At 42.4% G+C, this 27,898-nt stretch overlaps 1 protein-coding gene across 2 annotated transcripts in view; it reads right to left on the bottom strand.

Moving 5' to 3' along the window:
• LOC133346155 (potassium voltage-gated channel subfamily H member 8-like) overlaps positions 1-27,898 on the bottom strand; it is a 78,863-nt gene that overhangs the window by 40,755 nt on the left and 10,210 nt on the right. For both annotated transcript variants that reach the window (XM_061557608.1, XM_061557607.1), the window contains exons 2-5: positions 19,263-19,496; positions 11,818-11,961; positions 5,960-6,102; positions 4,398-4,641 (exon numbers count right to left, since the gene is read on the bottom strand). In XM_061557608.1, the coding sequence (XP_061413592.1) occupies positions 4,398-4,641; positions 5,960-6,102; positions 11,818-11,961; positions 19,263-19,496 (765 nt within the window). The remainder of the gene's footprint in view (positions 1-4,397; positions 4,642-5,959; positions 6,103-11,817; positions 11,962-19,262; positions 19,497-27,898) is intronic.

The following is a 27,898-nucleotide window of genomic DNA, read 5'->3' on the forward strand; positions in this document are numbered from 1 at the left end:
AACTTGTTAAACATCAGACAGGTGGTAACAGTTGACTTTTTGGAAACCTCATTCTAAAGATTGAATATTTTTCCATTCACAAATGGTATATGTAAACAGGTCAGATACACTCAGCCAAATATCATTCAGGCTTTGGCAAATTGCCTTTCAAATTACTTGATTTGTTTTTAAACAGCAAGGGGTGTCCAATGTTTAAAATTATAACGGTTGCTCATTGTATTTATATAGGCAGATGATCACAATGCTATCAACACTGCACAGCTGTTCTACTTTGTTATATTATAGACAATTATAATGTGCCATCTAGATATGTAATGTATGCTAAGCGTGCTGTACTGGTCGTGCATGTATTTTTATTTGTTACGTAACTTTCTCTATGCAATCCCATTGCATCTGTTTCAGCCTTACACACATTGTTTTATATACAGTAGGTATTTTTTTAGATGACTGTGTGGATATTTTATAAAGGTGCTTTATGAAAAATCACAATCAACTATGGTATAAGTTAAACTCATGCTGGCACTCTCATTGTAATGTTCAAGTTAACACTCACAATTAACAGCAAAAAACCATTTGTATATCCTGCCAATATTCAGCATTTAAATTGCATCATATTCCTTTTTCATAATTCTCACTGAACCCAATTTATGTAAGCCCAAAAACTACGTTTTGGTTACTAATTAAAATGAGTTATAAGCATCATGCTGAAATGATTAAATGTTATCACACGTGGTCCACCTTTGTTGAAATTAAGAGCCATTATAAATAATCATGCCTCTGATACAATGTTTGCCAATATGGGGGTCCAAAATTTACGCCAGAAATGCTGAAGTTCACCACGGGCTCCGAATTTGGGATAGTTGCACAGCTTCCCCCCACCGGGAAGTCAACGAAAAACAAATGTGGTTTTCACAACTGCTACTTTAATGCCTTAAACAACTGCACGGACTCTGTGGGATGACTAAAGGGTTCACCGCGTGACAAGAATGTAACATTTCCTTGGGGTGCTTCGTAAGTTCCGGATTTAATTGCCAAGCTTATTACGTCCTGTTGCTGTGTTGTAGGCCAAACAATCGATTAACAGGAAGTGAGATGAGCCTTGAGCATGAGTAATAGAGTGTGCCTGGTGGGACATGCCTCCCTAGTGCTGGTCTTAATTAACACAGCTCTGCTCCACGCGTCTCCAGATCAAGATCCCCCATATCGCTGTGTTCCAAACGACACGTCAGCATCCTGCAACTTAAAATACAAACTTCCATCGCAAACCCTGTAAAATAACAACACTAAATATAACCGAATGGTTTACCATTAAAAAGTGTACACCAAATGGAATCAATGATCATATACTGTACTAAGAAATCAGTTAAGGGTGATCGATATACAATAAGCAATCAGGAACATCGTTTGCATTTATATATTTAAATAGTATTTTATATACTGTATTATATGTGTATATATATATGATTAGATATAAAAAAAATGTTTGGTGAAGTATGGGTTTTCATGTTAATTTAAAAAAGATAATGGAAGATGGTCCAATATATTTGGGCATTCAAGCACTGTGACAAATTCAAATAGCCCAAGATTAACCATTCGACTGAGAGTTCCTCTGAAGGACCTTTAAAACATTACAATAATCAATACACTTCCAAAATTGGTTCCGTTAATGAGAACATTTCTACTGTCGCTCTTTTTTGTTGTTGTGCAGAAGGTGGCCAAGACTGTGCGCATATATGGGTTACCCTACCTCGATTATCTACAGTAGCGTATAACAGAGCGTCCAAGCAATGCAGTTTGTTGTTTTCTTTTTGTGCAGTAGCAATGCCTCCAGTTATACCAGCTCAGCCACAGTGACGCTTTAGAGGCCATTAAACATTTGCTTGAAATGCAACTCCTGGCCTCTGCTTTCAGTTTAGTCATAACAGTGGGTGATCGGTGCTTTTTGTTAGCACGGCATCCAAACGATGCCACTTCAAATCAGGCAATCAGATTGGGTAGATATATTTAAGTCTGCTTTGAAAACCCATCTCTTTAAAATGGCCTTAACTCTTTAGTTTGGTGGGTTGCCCCCCCTGGTTCTGTTTTTGTTTCCTGCTTTTCATGCATTATTATCATAACGGTGGAGGTATCCTCTAACAGCACACATTGTCGCATGCCTGGCAGTGCTCACTATCCATCATTTAAGAATGCAAAGGTTACCAGACCTTGGTTAATTGGCACCAATTAAGACATTGCATATAAATCAAAGTTAAATTAATCTATGAAGGCCGTAACTTCACTTGAAGATTATAAGGAAAAAGCTTGTCAATATACACCCTTGACATGTAAAAAAAACGCTGACTTAATTGCCCTGTTAATGCAAGGCTCTGCTAACATTGCTGCTGTGCCAACAAAGTGGGGGGTAAAAAAAAACAACCTGAACAAATAACACAAAACCTCGTAAACACAACCAGAACACGGGGCGTTGTGACAATGCACTGCCAATATAAACCAAGAGACCCCCTCCCTCCCCCCACACTAAAAGCTGAACAACGAGTGAGGTTAAAGTTCACGGTGCATTGGGTGAGCGCGAGTTGTATGCCCAGTATAATAATCGGTTTTTTACCCTTTTATCTGGCACAAAACTGACACATGTTTTACAAGGGATCATGTTTGCATTAACCACAATACCTGCGGTCAAAATGCAAAAAAAAAAACAGCACTCTGATAATGTATGCATTGTCCTTGAAATTGATTTGTCCACACCACATGAATAGTACTCATCTCTACGGCGATTCTCAAATCAGTGGTGGGCATTCAAACGTCTCACAGCGAGGACCATTCCCTCAGTGAGACTAGTACTACTCACCTCATCACAGGTTGGTGCTCATTTACAATATGATCGGTTGAGTCGATCCCCTGCCTGACCCGAGATTTGAACCATCAACCTTTCTCACCATGAGTCAAGAGCTCTGCTGAACGACCATCTGGCCAAATTGATGAACGCGAACAAGCGACTGTTGGACGAAGACCTCTCTTCAATGGGGATGTGTTAGCCATACTTCACCGAACTGGTCAACATGAGTTGGTGGAGGGGTGTGCAGCTATGGCCGGATCATTTGTTAGATATGGCTGGGAAGAGAATACACGGATCCAGATTCGTAGCAGAGTGCACTAACCACTGTACCACAGTTCCCCCCACCAAGGACAGAAATAATAATTATGAAACATGCCTCCTGTTCTGATGCAGTGACATGTATTATATGAGGCCTTCATACAGTTGTGGATAGTTTAACACGTAAGCTTTTGGGTTAGATCATTTAAATATATAAATGTGTCGTTAAATTGGCTGTGTCGGCGGGTTTAACGACACATTTGTATATTTACGCGATCTAACCTAAAAAAAACTGTATTATAACTGTGCATAGATCATGACTCATGATTATAATGAGAATGTTCTTACGTGTGTGCTTCTGCCTCTTTGGATAAAGTGAAGTGTCCTGGCTGACTATCACACACACATTCAATTTGGGTAGCTACAAACGTGTAGCAAAGAGCAAATATTGGTCTACTTCCTGCTCAAATCAGTGACTGAGCATTCGCTAACACTTTATGAACAAGAACCTAATTCGCATTAGATTAACAGATAAATTAATGTGCAGTGGGTTGACACCAAAGTAAACCTTCTGTCGTTGTCTCACAGCTGGTCATGAATAAACGACAAATGAATTTCAAAACGTGTTTTCAAAAGCCCACGCCACGAGAATTATTGATGTTGGCGCAACCAGTTTAATATTCAGAAAGCTTAGCAATGAATGAACAGTAAGGCCCAGTAGGCTATGAGTGACGGTTAATTGTTTGACTCTGATGCGGCCGTGCCAGTCAGCAGCAAACATTATCATCATCATTTGGTGAAGTAAGTACCACTTTGCGGGACGTCAACAGTGACTGTGTTACGGACTAACGAGTCGACACAAAATAAATGTTAAACTACCCCCATTGGTTCAAGAATAGGAATGGAATGGGCCCAGCATGACTCTCACTTAAGAATGTAACCTTGATTAGAAACAATTCCTCATTACTGATTACAGTTAATTCGTAATCTCTCCCTTAAGTTATCCTTGCATGGAGATGCTCTTTTGCTGCAGTTGCAATTGGCTGCCCCTGCATGATGTACGCTGTAGTGACTTAGGGTCTCGCGGGATATTGGGAATGCACATAAATGTGCCTGTGCGGCAAGGGAATGATTAGGAAACATCAAAACAGTCATAATTTCCACACAACCTTCGATATCATTTGACGAAATATAAATGCCATCATTTTGACGGTGAACGAGGCATTTCGGGTTCTGTGTTGGGAGTGCTGAAGGACAGAATGTGAAGAGCCCAGTGTCATCGCTTTGACCCAACATTACTCACCAATGATGAAGAGAATCTCCACGGAGATGTCAACGACGGCCGTGCTACGCGGGTCCGATATGTTCTCAACGGTTTCGGAGAAGCAAACATTGTAGGGCACGGTCACAGCCACGTAGAATGTGGCGAGAAGGATAAGCAGGTCCCAGCCTGCTTTGAACGTGCCGTAGTGCAACAGGATGAAGCGAGACTTCTGGATGGCTGCCACCTTGTACTCGGGCAGTGAAGGCTTTTCGCCAAAAACGTTCTGGGTGGAGAAAAAAAGGAGATTGAGTACAGGGAGTCTCTGCACTGCTCACCGCATGAAGGGATATCAAACAAAGAGAAGCAATTGTGCCCAATGCATGTTGAACTTCTTTCGCACTGTACGTAGCCAACCGCTCTAATTGGAGGTGAAGGGGAAGGACGACAAACTAAACACAATAAGCAGTTGTATATAAATGAGTATTCAATGTAGATTTAAAAGTGAATAGCTCCAGTGGCTTCCTAATATCAGAAAGAAGAAGCGTTCCAGATGGCTGCAAAAGTACATGTGAAAGCGCGTGATGCAGTGACCGTCTTTGCTCGATGGCTAGCCAAAAGCCGCTCCGAGGATGACCAGAGGTCACGTGATGATTTATGCTCCTTGATGAAATCAGCAGGATGCTGCGGTTCATTTGTGTCAAGCACTTTGTGTATAATGAGTGCGACCTCATAAATGTATTCGTTCGGCAACCGAAGGCATCTGCCGACGGTGGCAGCTCTTAAAATTCTCCTCGAATCACCAGAAAATAAATTAAACAAGTGATATTCGGAAGTGCTTTGGAAAATGATCATTTGGAGCCAATATTGAAGTGTGATGTGCATATATATGGTATGTCAAAGATACGCAGTGTTTTTGGCTTCACTATACATTTTTGTGAGCACACCAGGTGTCCCAAATTAACTGGTGGCTGACGATACCAACAGGACGGTATGTACAGGTATGTTTGGAAATATTATAATATAAAAATATTAATTATTTAAAAAAATAAAAATATGAAGTTCATTGGAACATTGTCATGATTTAACTTAATGGGAATTGTTCTCTCCATTTTCGCTCGTGACACATTTGCCATGCTCGGGACATTGAAAATAAATATTGTAAACGTGTTCTTCTGTGTGCCTGAGCACCATGTGTCAGGAACTTGAGTACTGCAATTGAATTGGCACATCACATTGCCAAGTCCACACAGTTTGTCTCTCCTGTTTCATTATTCATTTCCTCTACAGCACAACCTGCTGTGCCTTTAATGTCCTTACTTTTCTTCTAAATTGGATAAAGCACTTTTAGGTTCAGTTTTTAATTGTCAATAAGAAAAGGCAGTGGATACTCCGCAGCACAATGAGTTTAAAAAAACAGTGCAAATTAAAAAACATACAAACACAAACATGGAAAACTCTAAATCCACATTACAAATACAATATTGCATCGGAGTGAAACCATACACTGTGACACTCTGCCTGAATCAAAACATCTCCAGATGCGGCATGCAGTTCGTTTGATCTGCTCGCACAATGTTTCAGGTCTGGCTCTCGGCGCTTACATTATTGATCTTCAGCTTGTTTTTGTCCTGCTTCTGCAGGTGTCCAGAGAGGTGGTAGAGCACCGCTCGGCTGCGACGGCGATTCGGGTTGAAATTCGCCCCGAGGGCACCACCGTCCCTCCTCTTGTGCGCCACAGGCTGGCCTGTAGAGCACGTACGGCCCCCCCGCAAAGCACAACGTGAGCACCCACCACAGAGCCGTGCAGCACGTGGCGAGATGGTTATCTGCCTCGCCTGGTATACAGGAAGTCGTGGGTTGGATAGCCAACCATGACGATGCCTGTATATTTAGAGTTTGCATGTTCACCCCGTGGTCGTGTGGATTTCTCTCCGGGTCCTCCGGTTTTCCCCCTCCATATTTAGAATCAACGTCACGGCGTTTAGAGTGTGTTGGCTGCTAGAAATTTCCACGCGAAAAGCCACTTCGTTGGGGCTATCATTTGTGGCGAGGTCGCTTCTGCAGAAGATCTACACAGTTCAGCGGGCCTTACCTGATAGAATAAAACAATAGTTTAGTGTAGAGCACTGCCTGTGACCAAATCACCTGCCACGACCCCGATCTTGTCAGACCTCAGAATCTAAGCAGGCTTGAGCCTGGTGGGTACCGCTTGGATGGGCGACTCACGCCGCGCATTAAAACAACAACCGAAAGAGGCTTCGCAGCCGTTATTGGCAGTGGACCGCGAGAGCAGCGAAATCCAACGTTGTCTTCTATTGCCTTTGACTTTATCGAGTGAGATAAGGCCAGTCGAGCTGAAGAGCTCCCTTTGAACGGCGACCTGTGTTGTTCCGTACCCAGATCTACCTTCACCAAACTGCCCTCGCCGGTCCCGTGAAATGTGGTCAAATGCCACTCACGGCCCCGCCTGCATGGGTGGCCCTCATCCAGCAGTGGATTGACAAACAGGGCTGCACGCGCGCGTGTTGAGCTCCACATCTGGCACTGTATTCCTTCAGTGCTAAGCCTGTGTTTGCAGCCGAAAGTCACTGTGAACAACTGGTCACCCAGATTAAAACGTGGAACAAATAATGACTCAACGCCCGATTTGCATACACAAAGGAGGCGTCTTAGCAATACGCTCCGCTGATCCTGATGCAATTATCTGGTGCAACCACTTCGCTGTAAAATTAGAGTTATTCCTCTAAATCAATATCAGCCATAGCAAGAAGAAGATTGGGAACTTAAGATATCTATATATATAAAATCGTTCATGTCTGTGTGTCTGTGTGTGTGTGTGTGGACTGCACTTTCATTGGACGGCGGTTGCCCCTGGCAACGGCTAGCCACGCCTTCGCCGCTTTCATTGGACGGCGGTTGCCCCTGGCAACGAGTAGCAACTTTTCTCCGCGGGGTGGACGCCATTTTTAATAGCGCGGGGGGGGGGGGGGACCGGCACCCGTACCCAGCGTTCGCCGGGTGGGAAAATCAGGCAAGGCGGGAGGCTCTGCACGGTGCTAGGCCTCGACACCCAACACGCCACTCTGAGGTAAATTCATACAAATTTCACGTCCTCTACAGAGTGGCGACGGAGGCAGAGTGGCGAGGGAGGCAGAGTGGCGAGGGAGGGACTCAGCCTCAAAACGAGTAACTGGTGTGGCGTATTAACATCGCCACTGGGGAGACAAAGGCGGCCGGGCGTGGTGGATACAAGTCCCGGGCAAAGCCGGGTCATGACTATGTGTGTATGTGTTTATGTGTATGTCTCTGTGTCTGTATGTATGTGTGTATGTATGTGTCTGTATGTGTTTGTGTGTATGTATGTGTGTGTCTGTATGTATGTGTGTGTGTATTGTGTATGTGTTTGTGTGTATGTATGTGTGTGTTTGTATGTATGTGTATGTTTGTGTGTATGCATGTGTGTGTCTGTGTTTGTGTGTATGTGCGGTTATGTATGTGTGTGTATGTGTGTGTCTGCAGCAAGCGCGTGTATGTGTACCTATGGACGCGCGCGCGTGTGTTGTGTAGGGGGAACGGTAGTGTAGTGCTTAGCGTACTGCCTGTGTCTATGTGTGTGTGTGTGTGTCTGTGTGTGTGTGTCTGTGTGTGTGTGTCTGTGTGTGTGTCTGTGTGTGTGCGTGTGTGGTGTGTGGGGAGCGGTAGTGTAGTGGTTAGCGTGCTGTCTGTGTGTCTGTGTGTGTGTGTCTGTCTGTGTGTGTGTTCTGTGTGTGTGTCTGCGTGTGTGGTGTGTGGGGAGCGGTAGTGTAGTGGTTAGCGTGCTGTCTTTGTGTCTGTCTGTGTCTGTCTGTGTGTTTCTGCGTGTCTGTGTGTGTGTGCGTCTGTGTGTGTGAGGAGCGGTGGGTGTAGTGGTTAACGCTACGCTGCGCTACCAACCCGGCGAACCGAGTTAGATTCCCGCTCATGGCCACCACCGATCAAGATTATTTGAACCTCACATAGGTCGACTCAGCCTCAAACGAGTAACTGGTGTGGCGTATTAACATCGCCACTGGGGAGACAAAGGCGGCCGGCCGTGGTGGATACAAGTCCCGGGCGAAGCCGGGTAGTACAGCTAGTCCTATAATAATATTTCGTGGTAACAACACAAGCCATTCCAGATTTTGTGTTAACAAGTAAATTTATTTCAAAACCTCAACTCTGTACAATTACAAGCTAATGTACCTCTATAGTTGTTAATTTCCACCATCACTTTGTGAATTTTGCAGAGTTAATTTAAAAAACAAGGCTGTCTTTATCATTCCGAGCACATTAAATGCGAAAGCCCCACCAATGCATTGCACACTGTCTTCAGCAAAATTACAAACTAGGGTCTGACCAAGTGGAAAACAACACTCACAGGTGCAGAGGATCTCCTCGGTATGAAATGTAGTTAGCCATGCGGTGCACTGTCACATAAAACACATTCTTTCGAGCTCAATGAGCTGCACAACAGATTTGTTCAACACGGTGCAGATTGTAGGATTGTATTCTAAAGAATTAATCATCACCATTAATGGGTTGATTCAACAATATGCTGACGCAGTCGTCCACTTTGACCTCATGGAAAGACCACGTGGGCGAGGGCTCGTGTCTCTGCCGCCCATCGGGAATGTATGTGGATCGGGAATTGCGTGTTTAGACGTTGCATGGTCTGCAACCACCCAGAACAGGTCATTGTATTACATTGCTGTTTTTTTCTTTTTTACCTTTTCTTGTTTCATTGTATGCAATGGCTAAGATTAGGTATTAATAAAGTATAACCACAATCACATAATCACGAATCTATTTTATAGCAATATATTGGGGGGGGGGGACATTTTGAGCATCTTAGAATATTGTGGGGGGGCCGTGTCCCCCACAATATATATATTATAATTACGGCCTTGCATCACAGCGATGCACTCCGCTGCTCCTGATGCAGTTATCTGGCTTGACCACCTGAATGTGAAATGGCAGTTGTTGCTCTGCATCTACAATCAGCCGTACGAAAGAAGAAGGAGGCGAAGTAGTAATGTATGGGGCGAAGTGTGCGCCGAGAATGGTGATGTGGAACGCAATGCTCTTGTCCTCACGGGACAACTACAAACACGCTATAGGACCTCAGGCGGTCAGCATGAGCTCGGTAACACTCAGCTTTACTCTCGGCGTTGTGGAGAAAAGAAAAGGTGCAACATTCTATTGAACAACTCATCGGTAAAATGCAAAGGCGTCGTCCTGCAATTGCTCGCTCACAACCAGTGCTGCCAGATCGGCGCCCGAGACAGGAAGCTATAGACGACCCTCTGACCCCTCCGTCTTATTTGAAATTGAGATATCCCATAGACTAAATGTATACTCATTTGCTCAATTACACGGTAAGCTGCACGAGAAGATTACCTTAATTTAGATACTGGATGACATTTTTCAACAGTGTCATGTGACAATGTATGATGTGTTAAATGTGTAATCACGAAGACGGCTGAAACACTTTATTGAAGATGTAGGCATGAGAAATTTGAATTCAAATGTTTGCTTGCATTCTTTTTTTTAAACTATGTTGATTACTGTACAGTGATGCAAATGTTTGTGATTGTTGCCGAGAAGTGACAAATATTAGAATGCTCGTGTTACAAATTAAATAAAGTGTACAAGTTAAATGCCCTTCTGTCAAAGCCAATGAAACATCACACAGACACAATATTAAATATTCAAATCATCCGTCAGCAGTAACCTATTATCTCCTGGTGCTTAGCTTTTCCGGAATTTGTAATCTATAGTGCTTATGACATTTATTCAAGTAATTGGGAAGGCTTGCTCTTCGCTGTAATTCTACACATTCTTGTCATATATTGTATTGGCAACGTGTTGAGTGGCCAATTTTCTCAATATATTTATGGTATTTTATAATGCGCTGTTGATTGAAGCTCAGTACATAATTTTTTTTTAAATGCACAATGATAAACAAAAAAGTTACAAAAACAGCAATATAAAAATTGATGACTGTATAAGTATTATATATGGATGTGTATATACTAGGCTTGTTAATCGATAACCGTGAAACTGTCGATGACAATTACAAAAGTCAGGAACTGGTAATCGTTTCCTGTGGAATGTTGGTAATGACTGCTCTGATTGGCAAGCGCAAACGTACAAACCGCACTGCGGCCTAATTCACCACGTGGTTCATGTGGTTCATTGGCTCTCGTTTCTCAGTTAACAAATGAAGTTGCAACCCTGCGATGTATTACTTGCTTGCTCATACCACTGGTGGTGGAAGGACCTCCACTTGAGGGAGCTTCTAGATGGCATCTAGTTCTACTCTTGTATGCATGTACAGTATGTATCTTGCACTTATTTCGCACCGTGCGTGGCCAACTACAAAAAGGTAGTTCTGAAAAAATGAGTTTTCAATCTAAATTTGAAAGTGTGTAGCTCCAGTGGCTTCCTAATATCGGAAGAGCGTTCCAGACGGCCGCAGAAGCGCATCCGAAAGCGCGCGATGCAGTGACCGTCTTTCTCTGATGGTCTGCCAAAAGCTGCTGCAAGGACGACCGGAGTTTGTGAACAAGACATCTTGGAAGAGGTAAGCGTACTCACACTTTACCACACCGCACGTGACCTGCCAATTGACTGACTGTAGTGAACTCATTTATACTGCTGCGTGTATAGAGGTGGGGGGGGGGGATTAAAAAATAAACGTGTCCCGTTATTTCAGCTGTCGTGCTGGGAGATGGGATTGGACTAGCGAACTCTGAATGGCAAGACCAGTCAGCTTCACCGTTTCACCACAGCAGCCCCTTTTAGTTTTTCAATTAAAAAGGTCAGAATGTTTTTGTTTATCACTCTAGACATTTCTATATATGTGGGAAACCGGTAACCATGAATAGTGTTTTATTTTATTTTAATGTGGTTACAAAAAGTGCAAAAAACGCTTTTAATAACCCTAAAATATATATATACACACACAAACATGCTCTGTGTTTCTCCATTGTACAAATTAGTAATTGGTGGTTCACATCTCCACTGGTGGTCTTGCAGCCGTCATGAAGATCCCCCATTCCTATGACGTACCAAGTGTTTCCATAGGTCACATGTATATGTTTACGCGATCTAACCCCAAAAAAACCTGTATTAAGGATAATAATAACAGCCCTTTGTCAACCCACTGTTGGATGAAGGCCTCCAAGCTACATGATGTCAATTATTGGGGTTGTTTATCCATTCTTCACCGAGCAGGTCTATGTGGGTTAGTGAAGGAGGGATCCATGACCGGATATTATGTCCCTGACTAATGATGTTAGCTGTTGCAGAAGAATTAAAGTCAGGTCAGTTGGTTCATAGCCCGCCGTTCCACCTCATATAAACAAAACTGTACGCACACATGCTCAGCCCAATCCCAGCTTTGCGGTGAAATGGCAAGGTCAGAACATAAACGTCTTACCATCCTCGTCACTGTCACCATCGCTGTCCACAGCAAACTTGACCTTCTTATCTGAGATTTCTTTGTAGGAGGCTAAGAAGAGGACCACCTGCCCCTTCTCGTTTTTTATTGGGACAATATCCACAAGGCACATGAACGGGGTTCCTGTGAATGAGATACACATTCGTCGTACCACGTTACAAGAAATTCCCAGAAATTATTTCGTAAATTGTCTCGAATAGCATTGCATGTGTTTTGGTGGTTATGCTGTATAAACTCTCTGTTGTGCTTTGCTGAATATTCCAGATGCTAAAGAAACTCCAAGCTATATGTGGAGCAAAATGCATTTGATATGTACATGTGATATTATTGCATATATCGTTTGAAATACGGTGGGGCAAAAATGCAAACAAAGCGTGACTCGAACATGTCGATTCAATTCATTTCCATGTCATGAGAAAAACTATTACGGGATAAAATAGATGCAAGTAGACATTTACTGAGAAAAACAATAACTCTGATGTGAAGCATGTCAAAGATACTCGTCGGATAATAATTCTGTCGAGTAGATATGCTTTTTTTGTCGAGCTGTTGCATGCATGTATGTTGAACATCTTTCGCACCGTATGTGGCCAACCATGCTAATCAGAAGTACTGTGCAGCCAACCCATGCATGGGATACAGAGACATCTAAGCAGTCTTAAGTTTAAACAACATTCTGTCGCAACGTCTGATTGGCCCTGCTATGAACTCTGTTCACCAAAATAGAACACATAGTTTGATCTTGCTGAAGGTGAAAGTCAATTGCCGTGCAGTATTGTATATAATACATTCCTTAACACGATGATTTGCAAAGGACATGAGGTGATTGGTCATATGCTGCCTGGCTGTCACATGACAAAGTCTCTACTGCCCATTTCTCAAAACACTCTTCGCAGGTGACTGCTTGATCACCTTCTTCGCCAGGTCATTCTTCGAAATAAATCCGCCTCGTACAAAACAAACGATCCTAAAAATTGCATTGACACATTATGCACCGCCATTAGCGAAATTCAATTCCATTGTTGCAACTCTCAAAGGTTCCATGGGCAAGCTGCCTACAATTGTCTGGATACTTGAACCGATCTGTAGATGAGCACTTACGCGGTTGAAAGGTTAATTGACGACATTTCAACCTCAAATAGAAGTATGATTGGCCAATAGATTGAGCATAATTGTTGCCATTAATGAAAAGATACCCATTAAAACGTAATTAAAAAAGATCACACCAAGTTTCGTCAGGGCTTTTTAAAATTAAATGATTTTTTTTCCAACATATTTTCTTGATGCACAAAATATATATAAATATTTTTTCGCAATTTTTTTACTTAAAAATAAGTGCAGAAAACAAGCAATACAAGTATAGCATTGAAGGCCATGATTGAAACACTGACAGATATGAAAGCCTATCGTAGAACAGAATGTTTGCCATAAACTACACGGACTGTTCTACTTACGAACATTCGACTCACGAACTTTCAGAGATACGAACAGACCTGTCCGTATGTCCAGTTGCCTGTTACGGACCGAGAGGCCTAAGTTCAACCGCCGTGCAATAGATGGCGGTGGTGGCATCTACATCTGCAGAACACGAAGAACCAGTGCCATCTATACATCTACAGAAGATTATACAACTTTGAAAGCCATTCTCCCTATTTCGTGTGCATGCCGTACAACGTGTTTGAAATCGACAGGAGTAAAGTTGGACTCACGAACAAATCGACTTACGAACATACCTCTGGAAACTAACTCGTTCGGAAGTAGAGGAGTATTTGTACACAACAGCGTAACAGCACCTACCCGTTTCCCACACGTTCAAGTGGTTGAGGAGCCACTCATGCCATTATAATGTGGCTGTGAAGGCGTGAAGTGACAGGAAACACTGCTTTTTATGTAACGAACATGTCACCCAATTGAAGCAGAATGTAATAACATTCATTACATTTTTTATTTGTGCTCATTTGAACAAAATCTCAGGGTGCACTGTGGAGTTACATTACAGTTCTGCAGTATTGACCTTACCGTGTAAGTCAAAGGATGCCACATTTGCCTCGGTGTTTATAATTGATCATGGAAGATGTACAACTGGACATTACATCACGTGGGGGTGGAGATAATTGGTTTTTTTTGCCATTGGTATAATCTGCTTATAGAAATGTGTGCTTTTTTTAATACAGTCGAGCCTGACAACCGATAATCATATTTAGCAAAACAATCTGGAGCACACAACACACAGTTTTGCGAGCAATGGAATAACTTGTACTGTGACAGAGCAGCGAATTGCTTCCTATTAATGTCCTGCTGTGCAACCCCCTTTCAATGTCGCCATACCCTCTTCAAAGCCTGACATGTGTTGACTCATTGCGGGAGCTGCCTTGGTCTCTCTTTTTTAATAAGCAGAATCATTTGATGTTTACTCCATTATCATTTTTACTGACGACGAGTCGGCATCCTCTCTTCTCTTAGATACGCACTTAGCAAAAAACGATGACTTCTTCATGGGCACGCGTGTTTGCTGTTGTTGTTGCTTAACTAATCTGTTTCATCAAATTAATTCTCGCAAACGTGCCATGGCTGTTTGTGACCGTAGAACTGCCATAAATAGCTCGTTATTCTCAGTTCATTCCAATTGTTACAGTATTACAACTGTGATTTAAAATGTCCTTAATTAACAGTGAATAAGACTATGATGAAGTGACTGCGTGTTATTGAAAATGTAAAAATAAAACACCTGTTGTAGTAATTGAAAAAGGGCTGTCATTGCTTCCTATAGGTAAACGGCGATAGTATATAACAACGATCCATCTTGTGATGTTTGGCATTGCAGAAAAGCAGAATGAAATTGCATGGTCTCTATTGTTTTTTACGATGTCCCATTCATCTCTGAACTGCAGCAATCACAGTTTTTTTTTTTAAGTAACATGAGCTTGTCAAAAACAACATAGTCCCTCCGGCCTAACCTTATCCTCAGCTGCACCTTTCTATACTCAGTATAAAGACTGGAGAATGAGTTTCTTCCTTGTCTCTGCGATACAAGCTTGCCGTATTTAGCTGGGTTGAAAATTAGACATCCAACTGCCGTTAATAATTAAATGCAATATTTGTTCAAAAAGCACAGTGTTTGTAAGAAATCATAAAACTACACGGTGAATAAACGTGGCGTGGTTCGTTAATCACGCACATACTACTGTTTTCTTTTTTCCAAGCTCTATTTTCTGTCCAGGTGTGTGGGGTGGGTGGGTTTGGGGAGGTGGGGGTTGTGAATAACAACTCATGGCTGCAATTTATTTAGAGCATTCACTGGAAGTCATTGGACTATGCATAGACATATGAATCGAGTGCATGTTGTGCTTCAGCCACACATGTTTCCTTCATCACTGACATGGTCACACCCGTGTCCCCGTACCCCATGAACCCTCACCGTCCACCTAACGGGATAAGCCATCCAGGTAGACACACCCGACCCTTCATTGAACCACATTTAATGCAGACTGTCGCTAGCTGTGTGATTCTCATGCAAATATGGTGCCATTAAAAGGCTTACTAATGATGCTATAAAAACCCTATCTGGATTTATAGACGGAAAAGCAAACATTCATAGGGTGCAGCGATTATTTAATTCAATAGAGATAAGTCGTAGTTATAATGGATAAAAGGGAAGTAGAAGTGAGAAGTAAACTGGTTATTGATCAAAGTTTACATTTAGAATATCAATATGAAACTAATGGGTGGTTTATCATACGTGAGAATGATCCACTATTTAGGCATTAAACATTTTAAATTTAGTAATTTATTGTTGATAATTTGACGATGTTCCCCAATGTCTGATTGATCGAAAGTGTTGTCATCTCAGGAGGCAGAATTTGATGTAGCACAGACTAAAGACAAGACAAACTTAAACAAAGGCAGTTGTTAAAAGATTGATTTTGACCCAAAGCCATCCAAAAAAATCAACAATCGTTCATCTCTCTGTCAACCACACTGTCCATCTCTGCTTCCTCCTTCATCTTTTCAAAACAGAGTACAAATTTGACAGAGACGAACGCAGTACAGTACCACCATTCTATGCAAGGGAGTTGTTTTGTTTTTTAAGGCACACAGCCTAAAATAGATACCATTACAGATTATCGGAAGTCATTGCATCCCCATACGACAGTATTCATCACTTAAGTGCACTCCAGTAACCAAGGGCCAAAGGCACGAAGAAAGGTAAGCATGAAGTGTTCCATAATAGAGCATCTAATGCTAAGCTAGCTTCCATATCAAACACCGTTTTATAAGAAAAGTGCACATTTCCAGTGACCAAGCCCGGACTTGTGGTCCCACGGGTCTCCTATATCTGATGAAGACTGCCCAATCAGTAGTGGCACCTAGAAGCCAAGGACAGGACACCGTTGTCGTGTGACAATGATTAAAACAGAAATCCAATTTCTCCTGGAAATACGCAATGACCGTAGCACCACAGTGCGAACGAGTGGCTTTCGTCTTCTTGGTTCCTTCGGTAAAGTCACGTAGAAGGGAAGTAATAAAATAATAAAAATAAAACATATTAAAATAAAATTATCACGACGTTTCGGCCACAACACAAGCAGCCGTCCTCAGGTGAAGAAATGAACACCGCCAAGCTTGGCAGCGTATATTTAAGCTGGGTCGGGGGGAGGAGTGCGCCTTGAGAAAGGAGTTTACATATCAACAGCGGAATTAAGCATATTGATGGCAAATGCAGATATGGGATTAGTCACTCCTTGTGGAATGTGTAGGTGGGGGGGGGGTCTCAAAGTCATATTGTGCTCGTGTATTATGTAGGATTAGCAATGATAAAGGGAGGAAGTAGGAATAGCAGTAATAAAGGGAGGGAAATTTTAATCGTAAGTAGATGCAGCAGCCAAACCACCGCGCATCAAGCTCGTGCATCGTGTGGATTTCGGTTCATGTCCAATGTTTAAAACTAAATAGTTTCATATTTTCTCTCTATATATAAAAAAATATATTTAAAGCAGTCAGGTATGAATTTAATTTAATACGAACTGGGGGAAAACACAATAAGTCCTTTGCAAACTAGTTACTTATACTTTTATAAATGACATTGCAAGCTTACTAGTGTGAACACATATCTGTTGAATCTTGACTTAAAGCTTTCGTGACTGCAGGAATTCATACTCTTTGGGTCTTTCGGTAAGGACCCAAAGCGCATCTGATGAATGTTTTCTGGTATGATCCAGCCTTATACCCCTTGAGTAAAATCAACTGGCATAGAGAGCTGTATAAATGGGTTAAGCATAATCTATAAGGTCTTCACAGGGAGAACGACCTCGTGGTCACATCATGTTTGCAGCCACGAAGCTGTAAAACTGAAAAAGAGGAAACGTTCTTTATCTATTTCTGATTAGCAAGCAATCGTGGAATAAAATCCATATTGACCTTAAATATAGTCTCAACTCATTATCAATTACAATGTCGTGAAGAGGAAATAACGTGCGATGAAGATAATATTCAGGCAATGTTTAGCTTTTGTTATTTGTGCTTGTGTACCACTGCTAATGCAGTATCACAAATATGTTTTATCGTAAGAAAGTCTCACCGTGGGAAAAACACGGGGCAGTGTTTCACACATTTGACTGTGAATACAGAGATACTATGCTTCGTCCGAAAAATGAAAGCAAGAAAACACAATGCATAATGACATTGATATCACACAAAATATCGTGTTGCTGGCAGTGGTATACCTCATTGTCATTCACTATGAAGCAATGTTTTATTTGTTTCATATTTCCCATTTTCTGTACAATATATTGTCATCATTTTAACCACGTTTTTGTTTTACATATGTCCTTAAACCTTGGATATTTTCTTGTACACACGCATACATTTTAATCAATTGAATTTGCTATGATTTTGTCTTACACGATGAAGTTATTTATTTCTTACATTTCTTTGTATTTGTCAACGTGGCTCCTTAACCTACTCAAGACGCTTCTGTGCAGATTCTAATAACGTTTTGTTCTTCAACGCATTAGAGATGACTATGCATGCCCCTTGAACCGATTTTTCTGGATCTTTTCTACTTCATCTATGGGTGTACCTTACAAAAGCCTGTTAGCACATCTGTATGCTGCGTCGATAGCCTTCTTATGACATCTCAAGCTTCTGCTATCACAGTAATCTCTTGATCTGCGTAACATTTTTTTGGTGTTACTGCAAAAATAAAAGATAACTTCAACACGTGCTTTATAGACGACCGACCGTAGAAATGTGCAGATATGCACTTCATGTCACTACTAACACCAGCTTTATCTTACAAGATTCGTCCACCTGCTTTCAGCAGTTAGCAGAAGATGCCTTTAAAAGCAATGGATCAATGTGCGGTTGCACACCAAAACATCGCACCATTGCTTATTTCAGTGACATCTTAATATGGGCCAAAGCCTACCAGGCTCGACTGACACCAGATTAATTGTACCACACTCATATATGTGTATACTACAGAATGTTAGTATTTCTAACAAAATGTGCTCTTTCTGCTTGGTTCATATTTTTTGTATTATTAATTGGCGAAAACTTGTAATCTATATTTGATATTTGCGGTTGTATACTCGGGCTCATTGAATACTCGCAGCCAACTCCCACCCTGCCTCCCGAAGGCAGAAACCCCCGAGCAAAGCCACGCCCAGCGTGACGCAGCTGATGACATTGACGATGCCGCCAAGCCACACCCATTACCTCCCGTCCAGCGGTACACATTGGCAACAGAGGTAAAACCTATTTTCCAACTGTTTTCGTGTTATACGACTATTCGAGTGATTGAAAAAATCATCGGATATCCCAGCTCTGAGTGTTATTTTACAAAAAAAATTTAAAACATGGTATTCCCCTCATATGGGTTGGAGTTTTTTTGTTCTCCCCCCCTCCCAGGTGCTTTCATTTCGATTCCACATACAGGAACGCTCGTTTGAAGCAAACAAAATAAGTATAACTCGTAAAAACAAAGTTTTCACTCTAAATCCTTTATATGCGTGGCGGCTAGAGTCCTCTCGTCCTCTGGCTTTGAGATGGCTGCCACCTATGGGTCAGATGATTGTCTGCAGTATTAAACAATTGGTAATTAAATATTTAATTTGTTTTCCCTAAACAGTGTAAAATTTTGGAAAAAAATTTTCACGAACATTAATTGTCTCGCACAACGAGTCTGTATGCAAAATGTCAGCTCGATTGGATCACGGGAAGTGGGTTAAAAAACGACCGAAAGGTTTGCACGGTCGTAAGCAAGCAAGTAAGCAAGCACGCAAGCAAGCAAGCGAACTTAATATAAAGGATTTAAAAAGAGAGGCCAACGACTTCAACGCGGGGACCTCGTAACTCGGCGAGGCTTTCTCGGCCAAGCAAGCGGGGACGAGCGTCGCGTAACGCCGCCGGCGGCGACGGCTCACCGTCCTTCTTGTAGAGCTTCACCTCGGTCTTGAACTCCCGCTTCTCCTCCAGAGCCTCCCACACGCGCAGCGTGGCGATCTCTCCCGTCTCGTCGCCGTGCAGGAAGCGACAGGCGCAGTTCTTCTGCATGACCTCGCCGCGCGAGAAGCCCGTCAGTTCGCAGAAGCCGTCCGAGCAGTAGACGATGGGGTAGCCGTTGGGCACCTGCGCGTTGCCCAGCACGAAGTTGCTGTCTGCGGTCGGTGGCGGGGAGGGAGGAATATGCAGACATTGTGCCCATCGTCCAGGTCGGAATTGAAGGAAGCCGTGCAATGCTCTTAGTTTTTTCGGTAAAGTCACGTAGGTAAAAAAAATGAAATTAAAATTAATAAAAATAAAATAATAAATCTCTAATGCGTTGAATAACAAAACGTATTATTTATTTATTAATTTCAATTTAATTTTTTTACCTACGTGACTTTACCGAAAAAAACTATGAGTATGGATCCTTGCAGTCACGAAAGCTTCAAATCTAGAAACAGTGCAAGACGACATTGTGGAAATAACACGTGGAACTCTTTATTGGAGAAATTGCACGGCGTTGTCATATTCATTCACCCCCGATATTTAGGAGGGGATATTTACAGAATGTGACATTCATATCCTGTGGCAAGACAGTTTGGTTTAGGCTTGGCAGATACATGCTCAAATTATGCTGGCAGGTATAGGCTTCCTCTGAGCTGTGGGTGTTCCTGCTGCCTAGTAATATGGCATTCTTTAATTTGGGTTTGAATTCTTAACTGTTGCCACACTTGGCAGCTTCAGATGGTGCCATTTTATTATATATAAAGAACTTAAATGCAAATGAATATATATAAATAACGTTATAATTGATGATCAGGTAAAATAAATCATTACTACGGTCACATGAACCGTGGCTTACATGTATGATGTGTCCTGACACACAGACACACAACTGTCCATTGTTCCAGAATGTAGCCCATTATTAAATACTCCATTTTGTCGTGTCGTTATTTTAAATGATGCGGTTGAGCACTCTTGCCTGCGTTAGGCATTATTGCTTTGTGTGCAGTCACAGGAGACGTTCAAATTGCGTTGACATAAGGGAAAGATGCGCAATGCATGCTCGTTGTTGCTCTTTCATCAAATAGTCAAAGTACTGTTTTTGCATTGAGCAAATCTCCGTGAAAAAAATATATGTTAAAATCATAATGCGTCTGTCCGTGTGATCCGTTTGTTCATCTGCCTGTATGCGGCTACTCGCGTAAGTGATGTGTGTGGGGGGGGGGGAGGACCAAAGGTGGCAACGATGGTTAGCACACTCCACTACAAACCCGGCGAGGCCGAGTTTGATTCCTGCTTACGACCAATACATTTGGTGAATATCTGAACCTGTCCTGTGTATCCTCTTGGTCGACTCTACCTTAAATGAGTACCTAGAACGGTGTGTAAAGATCAGCACGGCGTGTCTTTGTCTTTGTTTTGCCTCCGCAGTGGGGGACACAGTGGAGTGCATCTGCCAGCTATCTCAATAAGTCAGCCTTCGACACATCACGTGGCCTCAAAGTGCACTTAGCCTGGCACGAGCACTCTGGTCATGTCACCTCCACTTCGTGTCGAATGGCAGCTGTTGTGGTTGTTGTGTCTGCATGTGTATGTCTCGTTGGTGTGTGTGTACGTGAAAAGGTCTTCAGAAGAAAAAAACTGTGGAAGGAATAAAAACCAAGATACGTCACGTGCATATTTGCAGTCTAACAGAAAATGTTCGTGGTTCAGGTTGATCCCAGTGGAGGTCAGTATGCCCGTCTTAATTGTCTAGGCTGTGAACTACAGCAGATTCAAACAAGTCGAAGGAACGATTGTGTATTTTCACAGAGACCTTGAATTTTGATGGCTTATGCGTTCCTATGCATTATGGTTACGTCTGGCTTTTGTCGACATGGAAAATTGATTTTAGTCCGTTAAAATTGATGTAGTCATTCAGGTTATCACTAACGAGGTCATTTTTTTAGAACTGCTTTTTGTGTTTAGTTTGTTGTCCTTCACCCGCACCTCCGATTAGCACGGTGGCCTATATACGGTGCTAAAGAAATTCAGCCTGAACAAATATACTTCAAAACGTGCAACGCTTGCATTGAGATTGCATCAATAAAGTAACAATACTAACCATAATATGAGTCATGTAAGGAAATATGCTCTCAGCAAGGCTATTCACAGTGGCGTTAAATTATAATTTCTGAAAATTGTATTTGAAAAATTCATATTTTGCTGACAACATGGTAATTGTTCAAAGGATTGGAAATGATCTGCAGGAAATTACTGAAGAATATAACATAAAAGACTGCAACGCGAGGCTCGTGAGACGTATGAGCAAAGTCAAAGTTTACGTGCAACAAGTTCACTAAACATAAAAATAATAACAATAAAAAATTTACCCGTAAAAACAAAGTTTTTCACTATAAATTCTTTATATGCGTGGCGGCTAGAGTCCTCTCGTACTCTGGCTTGAGATGGCTGCCACCTATGGGTCAGATGATTGCCTGGCACCATTAAGAAATTGGTAATTAAATATAATTTATTTTTTCCTAAAAAGTGTAAAATTTTGGAAAAAAAATTTCACGAAAATTAATTGTCACGCACAACGAGTCTGTGTGGAAAATGTCAGCTCGATTGGATCACGGAAAGTGGGTTAAAAAACGACCGAAATATTTGCACGGTCGTAAGTGCGCAAGCAAGCAAGCAAGCGAACTTAATATAAAGGATTTAAATAAAAAACGACCGAAAGATTTGCACGGTCGTAAGCGTGCAAGCAAGCAAGTGAACTTAATATAAAGGATTTAATAACATAGCTTGAAAACACAACAGTGTATACCAAGGGCAGATCATGAACATGATGGTGAAACAGAGACTAAAGTATTTTTGGAAATACCAATCTGATAATGAAATCAGACGATGAAATATGCATATCAATGTCCCAAACATATAACCGTTTTCAGTCATAAGCATATTACCCGCTATGATATACGAATAGTAAATATTGACACTGGCAAAGAAAATGGAACACTAGCTCTACAGTACACAAAATCATGGATAAGATCCATGCTGGGAATGTACACTGAGATGAGGAACGTTAATACGTGTACGACGGAACGAACGGATATTGATAGACATCCTATCGACTGTTAAGAACGGTGGTAAGTGGGCTTGGGTAGGACACGTCAGCAGAAGTGGTGATGGCCGACACATGAGGCAACCAGAGGTCAGCACGAGCCTTAGATAACAACCGCCGTTGACATGGGACGATGAAATTAGCTTGTGTGCAGGGGTGAGACGGATCATGTATGTGTGTTCAACTTCTTTCGCACCGTACGTAACCAACCGTGCAAATCGGAGGATGATGTAATCGCAAAGCCATACGGGATGGCAATGATGTGGGGAGGCCTTCATCCAGCATTGGTTCATGGCTGTTGATGATGATGTAGAATACTGTAATGAATGATATGCTTGCTGTATTACTGCACACATTATAAACTTCGGAGATTATTGCAGAAGGCGTTTATAACTGCATCCTAAGAATGTTTACTTGCATGCAGTCGCGAGTTAGCTTATTGAATGCACAGATTCATTGTAACGTGTTTGTTATCGTGGTTGGGCACACGTGCAGACAAAAAATGTGCACAGGATGTGTCACTGCAAGTTAATAATGGCCACTTTGCACGCCCTTTTGTGCATGAAAAAACAACCAAGAGCACTTCACGGCCCGACACGCCACGTATATTCACGAAGAGAAGTTTCATTATTTCTTTTAAGTGCTGAGAGTTCTCTGTATTTTTTTTTGTTCCCAAAATAATGGCCTCATAAATGATGCTATAAAAAAACCTGTATATTGGTAAAATCATTTTGGGCGGGGCATTTAATGTTACCCACTAAACCAAAGGGCAGGACAATAAAATTGCGTCATTATCCCTCACCCAGCTCTGCTGCAAAGGGGAGATCATAGCCGTGTGTGAGCCATGTTCCTCTACTTATATGTGTGTATACATATATATGCAAACAAATCCTGCGAATTCTGTCCCGTTCTTGACAAAAAAATAGAATCAACTGGTGCAGAAAAGTTGACAGAGCTTCTACCCTATTAATATGTTCTTTGATTAACCATTCGGTCATTACATTTATTTCCTAAATACTATATAGCATCGTTGGTAGACACCCATCAGGTAACAATAATAACCCGATTAAAACAAAGTGAGAGACATGCAGAAAAATGCTAATTGCAAGGACGGTATATTTAGCTAAAAAATTGCGATAACTTCTAAAAACACAATGTATCACGTAGCGTTGCACGGGCATAAACATGTAATTATAGAAGAATACAACAAGGACTTTGCGTATACCACTTTTCAACATTAATTCATCCAGTGCATGTCAAGTGCTACACAATGAGCACCCTCCCCTCCACAGCAAAGCAATTACCGCTGCACAAAGACCTCGGCTCAATATGCGTTGTCCTCTTCACACCACAATGCTTCAGTATGATTTTATTGATGATACGGAAGCTGATGTTGCACGTGATTGTGTTGCAGTTGTAACGTATCTCAAGGAGTATTTCACATTGCCTCTCAATGTTGTCATTCCATGTTGGCTTCAAAACAAAGTCACCGTGTAGGGACCGTAAGAACGGGAAGATAAGAACTGTCCCCGAGCTCGCTTAAAGTAGGCGGAAACGAAGATTCTCTTCACAACGGATTGTTTTGTTTCAATTTATGCTTCCACTTTCATCCGAGTGAATTATAATAGCCCCCTTACAACAATTTAATGATTGCCAATACCATTCCATTCCAACGGTAAAGGAGGTGGTTTTGGCCACGCTCGCTCATGGCGTTAAGGTTACTTTTGAATTACGCCATCAAATGATGCCCATGCAATTCCACACTCAGTCTAAGGAGCTCCTTACGGAGACGGTTCCACCTTGCCTGCAACAACAAAAAACACGCCACGGTGCCGGGGGAATGCATTATTTGCTCGCTCGGTAATGTATCACCCGACGTGTCGATTTCGGCTTCCGTGTCACGCGAGCGGTGACCACTGCGAATAACAACACTTGTGCTGTGCTTAACAGAACATGCAAAACCACTAAGGCAGCAAATTGAGCGAAATCTTCCGGGCGTGTGCAGTGCACGCATTTGGCATGTAATGCGGGAACAAAAAAACATTGACGTGAACTCACAAGCAACAAATAATGAATGATGTCTCGTGCTGAAAAACGAAACTAAACCATTTTTTTTCTACCACGTAAGACCCCCTGAGCTATGTAGCTCTTTTTCAGCAACGACCTGGCCACAAATGATAGCTCATGTGGAAACTTATAGCAGTCCACTCCTCTAAATGCATTTTTCTAAAGTGCCCAATGACCCGTGAGTGTACAGACATAAGCGTAAAACGCCGTACCTAATCGGCATATGAAGCAATGCACTTTATTCCTGTTCAAACAGCGAACTTTCGCGGATCGATTTTTGATGATGAAAAGAGCGTGGACCTTTTGAGAAAACGCTTGTTCATAATTACTGCTGCCACGTTGACATTGCTAATGGCTTTCAGGATGACAGCTTTTCCCTAGCAGTGATTCCTGGAGAAACCGCATCAGCCAGATGCTGAATAAATGATTGTAATTCTCTGTATGGGAGAATAGAGTTTCATGATACAGGAAGCGAAGTTGGATAACATACAGCTACTAAAATTAACATTACCTGGTCAATTGATCACCTGTCAATAACCATAACCTTGAGAAATACTGTATTCATATACATATAAATGCTTATTCAAATGTTCTTCCAAAAATAAATGTGTTGGAAATTTCATGAATTATATAATTATCTTAACACCGGAATCCGCGTTTTAAAATGTGACGTTTCTCCTAAATGAGCCAGTGTAGTTGTAGCACTACTGCCGCGTGATATTTGAGGTTGGTGAGCCAGTGGATGGCTTCATTGGCCTGGTGAATATTGTAAACGTCTACCAGCGAATAATCGATGGCGGGATGCCAGTGTACAATGTGGCCCATGGTTTGAAATTGGTGAGCACAGTCGCATCACAGTGTGCTCGTTTTAATTGTCCACCAACCTCCACATGAACATATTAATGTTGCCGAGGTCAACTACATGCCATACAAAAAACAAATACGAAGCAAGATAGTCATATTCTTCCAGCACACGGATGGTCACATTTAGCCTTGAATCAAAATCTGTATTTAGACTGGAAAAATCCGATGAGCTATGATGCTCTTTTCTGCAGATGTTACAGATCGTCCGAAGCAGCTCGTCTTGACAGCAGTCTCTCTGCTCATCACCATTCTTCACACACGACCGGCACGTTATTCCGCTATACCATGCCCATAAATAACCATCCGTGCATCCATAAAATTGTTTGGCACATTAAGTGGCTTCGGTGTCACGGGTAGGGAGATGGCTTGTGCCGCTATAAACGAGCAGCGTGCTCTCGGCACAAACCAAAAACGACCCGTGCACATGTCATGGCACCGCGCCTCTAAAAAAACCAACAACCTATGATAATTGGTTTTTTACCCTTCTATCTGGCAACAAAACTGACACCTTTTTCCAAGGAGTCATGTTTGCATAGACCACAATACCTGCAGTCATAATGCAAACAAAAAACATAACTCTGATAATGTGCACTGTCCTTGAAGTTGATTGGTCCACACCCGAGACAGCTTTCCTTAGAGCCTAGTCTCACATGGGTTGGACCAGATGACGCCAAAAGGCGCACAAACCAACAACCTGTGAATGGCTGGTGGATTAAACACGTACAGAACCCCGTGTTGTCTCAGGACTTAACCCTCACACGCCTTATTTGCTTTTGCACTTCGAGCACGGATCGTTTAACGTACATTTGCTTAAAGCGCAGCCCTACAATTGCTTGCGCACACACAAAGATCAACGATCCCCCGTATAGCCTTAACAGACTGTAGGGGCAAGTTCTGTTAGCGAGCACCTATGAAGGCCGGAACGGTACACGAACGAGGGGATGGGTGGCCAGCACCACGCCCGACCGCCTTTGTATCCCAAGTAGCGATGTTTACACATCGCACCAGGTACTCATTTAAGGCTGAGTCGACCTAGGGGAGGCCCAGGACCGGTTGAGATAATCGTCACTGGTGTTAGCCGTGAGCGGGAATCGAGCCTGGGTCGCCAGGTTCATAGCGCAGCGCGCTAACCGCTACACTACCGCACGCACACACAACGCGCACACACGCACACACACGCGCGCACACGCGTACACACACGCGCATAACACGCGTACACACGCACCCCAAGTCAAAGGGCCTCCACCAGAGAGGGAGCTCTCGAGCACACCCCTACCCCACCCCACCAGAGGGGATTTGGCCTACTCTTCAATGCGCGCCAGATGTCGAGGTAGAAGCCGGAGTACCCACACCATATGTTGGGTGGACAGAGTTGGGGGAATTTCATCGTGTCAATTTCCAGTGTCGAGAATTCAAACCAGCGAGCTCTGGATTGAAAAGTCCAGTCACACATACTGTTTAATTTATATGGGACAGTGATATGATATGTTGTGTTTAGAATGCATGCAGAGGCTGCATCGTTCTGTGCCAGTTTTGTGTTCCATACTGGTCCACGCTCACGCTGCACCTGCTCCAATCCACACGTGCTACATCACGTACAAGCTGTGTTGTGCCCTGCTGTTGTGTTCTATGCTTGTGCCAGAAAATGGCAGGAACACGAGGTGAAAAAAAGAACTGCTTCGCAGAGTGGGCAGAACGTGAGTGGAGTTCTGGTTTGATGTATCAAGGCCGCAGGGAAGGTGACAAGGGAACAGAGAACGTGTGGTGAGGCAGATTAGGAAAGGGGTGAAGTGAGTTCATTGGAAGAGGCAACGCAGAATAAGGTTCTCCGTGTCTGACTGGCAGAGGTATACAATTTCACTTGTACGACTGTGTAGCTTTTCAAGGCTCTGCCGATGTGCTTTCGTGTCACTCAGTGTGCTGTCCAGCACGGTGTGTCTAGTTCGGTGTTTGTTGTCCTTCCCCCACAACTCCGACAAACGTGGTAGGCTAAGTACGGTGCGAAAGAATTTCAACATTCATCCATACATGATGTCCAACGTTTCGCTCCATGTGCCGGGCAGCTTGGATGAAATCTACATAATGTCAACCAATGCAGCGGAACGATATGAAGACGCATCGGCGAGCTAATGCAACATTGTGTTTTAAACGAAACATCCTTAATTTACAAGCTTGACAAACCCCACTCAGGAGTCTGTTCTGCAATGGTAACCTGAATCGTAAAATATGTAAAAAAAATCAGGATATTTAAATGCACTGTTATTGTTCTGCTGGTATGTTATAACAAGTACATTACAATGTCACAGGAACAGCAGTTACTGTTCCCAATTAGTTTGGCATTCAACGTCAGGCTTCTGTGTGAGGTTTAGTAAAAAGAAAAGCACGGTTTAAATTTAATGTAATCTGCAAAAATGCATTTGACTCTTTTTGCAGTGTAGCATTAGCCATGAATTCGATTATGAATCCTGGGATATTGACGGTACTGTGTAAATACTCTCCGGTTCTTTCGGTAAAGTCACGTAGAAGGGAAACAAT

This window comes from Lethenteron reissneri, chromosome 23 (genome assembly GCF_015708825.2).
Source record: "Lethenteron reissneri isolate LAM-NWPU_2019-01 chromosome 23, ASM1570882v1, whole genome shotgun sequence".
Lineage (NCBI taxonomy): Eukaryota > Metazoa > Chordata > Hyperoartia > Petromyzontiformes > Petromyzontidae > Lethenteron > Lethenteron reissneri.